The following is a 1929-nucleotide window of genomic DNA, read 5'->3' as shown; positions in this document are numbered from 1 at the left end:
GTCTGGAACAGGCGTGAGAGCTGTGGATGAGGACAATGGGTCCACCACCGACAGGAGGGCACAGATTTGCCCCCTGCAGAGGCACAGCCCCACATGGCTGGGAGGCAGCCATACTCACTGCCCTGCGCTCTCTTCACCAGTACAGGGTTTTGGTGTCCACAGCCCCAGCCAGTCACCAGGAATGCCCTGGGGGCTGCCTTTCTGCAGTGTGCTCTGAGCCCTCTGACCAGGCTGTGTGGTGAGCTCCACGCCACCCACCGTCCTCCTGAAAGCAGATGACCCGCCATACCCTGGAACCACAAACCCCACAAATCAGCCAGCCTGCAGTGGCCCTCGGATGTGGCGAGAAGTGGTGGCACCCCTGTTCCCGCCACACAGATGCGATGTCTGTGGGTGACACATGGGAGTACTGAGGAGTTACGGTGGAACCTCAGGCCCTGAGAACTACAGGAACTGGGTGCCACACTTCGGGGCCACGTAGGGAGAAAGTGTCACTGGACAGCAACGGGCCCTCCTAAACTCTGTGTGTGCCACAGTCACCTGTCATTAGCCCTCACTCTTGCAGATTCATGATTGAGGTATTTAAAAAAAAAAAAAAAAAGAGCTCCCACTCACTCACCCAACCCCATCCTGCAGCATTTCCACCGCCTGGGGGTTTAGGGTGATCTGGCCCTGTCCCTTGTGCTCTGTGGGTCTCCCTTTAGAAGCTCACGGCTCCATCCTGCCCCACCATGCAGAAGCAAGACCCATCCTCTTTCCACTGCAGGCTTTTCCAGGACCAGGATGCTGTCTTCCTGCCCTTCACTCCCAGAGCAGCGGGGCTGCCTGGGGTGGGGTGGGTGTTGAGCCTTCTTACTCTAGGGACCTGGCACATGGCCCCAGGAGCACAGGGAAGGCCCATCTGTCTTAGGGATGCCTCCTCATGCCTGGGGATGGGGCTAAGTATCATTGGCCCTCAGGGTTTGTTGCATGAATGAGTGAATGAATGGGCAAATAAATGCAGGGGATCTAATCCGTTAACAAGAGTATGTAGACTTTGGTTGATGTAAGATGCCAAATGCTGGAATTCCAGAGTCATTACACCCAAGGGCCCTGCCTCTGAGCTGCCCTTTGGGTCCAACCTGCTTAAGAAATGGCTTTGTGGAAACCCAGTCACAGACCTGAGGGCCCCTGCACTTCAGTGAACCTCTTCCTCCCAGGGCCTTACATCAGCAAGTGGTGCACACAGGCAAATGCCAGGGTGTGGCTTCCTGTTTAAATGCAGCCTTCCCCACGCAGAACTGCAGAGCCTGCTGAATTCTGGCTGACCAGGGCAGTCAACAGCTCTCCAGACAATGTCTGCCTCCTTCCTCGTCTTTCTCTCTGTGCTCCCATGGGGTCAGTGTCAGGAAGGTGCAGTGTTCGCAGCAGCATTCACAGAGTGAGGGGTGTTTAACTTTCTGTTTCCTTTCATCTCCAGGTGTCTTGTCACAGGTGCAGCTGCAGGAGTCAGGTCCAGGACTGGTGAGGCCCTCACAGACCCTCTCACTCACCTGTGCCATCTCTGGGGACAGTGTCTCTAGCAACAGTGCTACTTGGAACTGGATCAGGCAGTCACCAGGGAGAGGCCTTGAGTGGCTGGGAAGGACATACTACAGGTCCAAGTGGTATTATAACTATGCAACATCTCTGCAAAGTCGAATAACCATCAACCCAGACACATCCAAGAACCAGTTCTCCCTGCAGCTGAACTCTGTGACCCTCGAGGACACAGCTGTGTATTACTGTGCAAGAGACACAGTCAGGGAAAGTCAGTGTGAGCCCAGGCACAAACCTCCCTGCAGGGATGCTCAGGACACCAGAGGGGATTTAGTACTACCAGCACAGGATCTGTACCAGGAGCAGGTGCAGAGTTAAGCAGAAATGGAACTTCCTGCTGTACCTTAAATT

General features: G+C 55.0%; 1 gene segment (V, D, J or C); it reads left to right on the top strand.

Annotated features, from left to right (window-relative positions):
- The first annotated feature begins 1282 nt into the window (after nt 1–1282).
- LOC119467838 lies at nt 1283–1896 on the top strand. The segment is given in 2 exon segments: nt 1283–1377; nt 1460–1896. Coding segments are annotated over 2 exon segments (480 nt in total).
- The last annotated feature ends 33 nt before the right edge of the window (nt 1897–1929 follow it).

Source organism: Cebus imitator, unplaced genomic scaffold, assembly GCF_001604975.1.
Source record: "Cebus imitator isolate Cc_AM_T3 unplaced genomic scaffold, Cebus_imitator-1.0 Scaffold338, whole genome shotgun sequence".
Classification (NCBI taxonomy): Eukaryota; Metazoa; Chordata; class Mammalia; order Primates; family Cebidae; genus Cebus; species Cebus imitator.
Note: the sequence above shows the minus strand (reverse complement) of the source record. Positions and strands in the feature narration are given on the sequence as shown.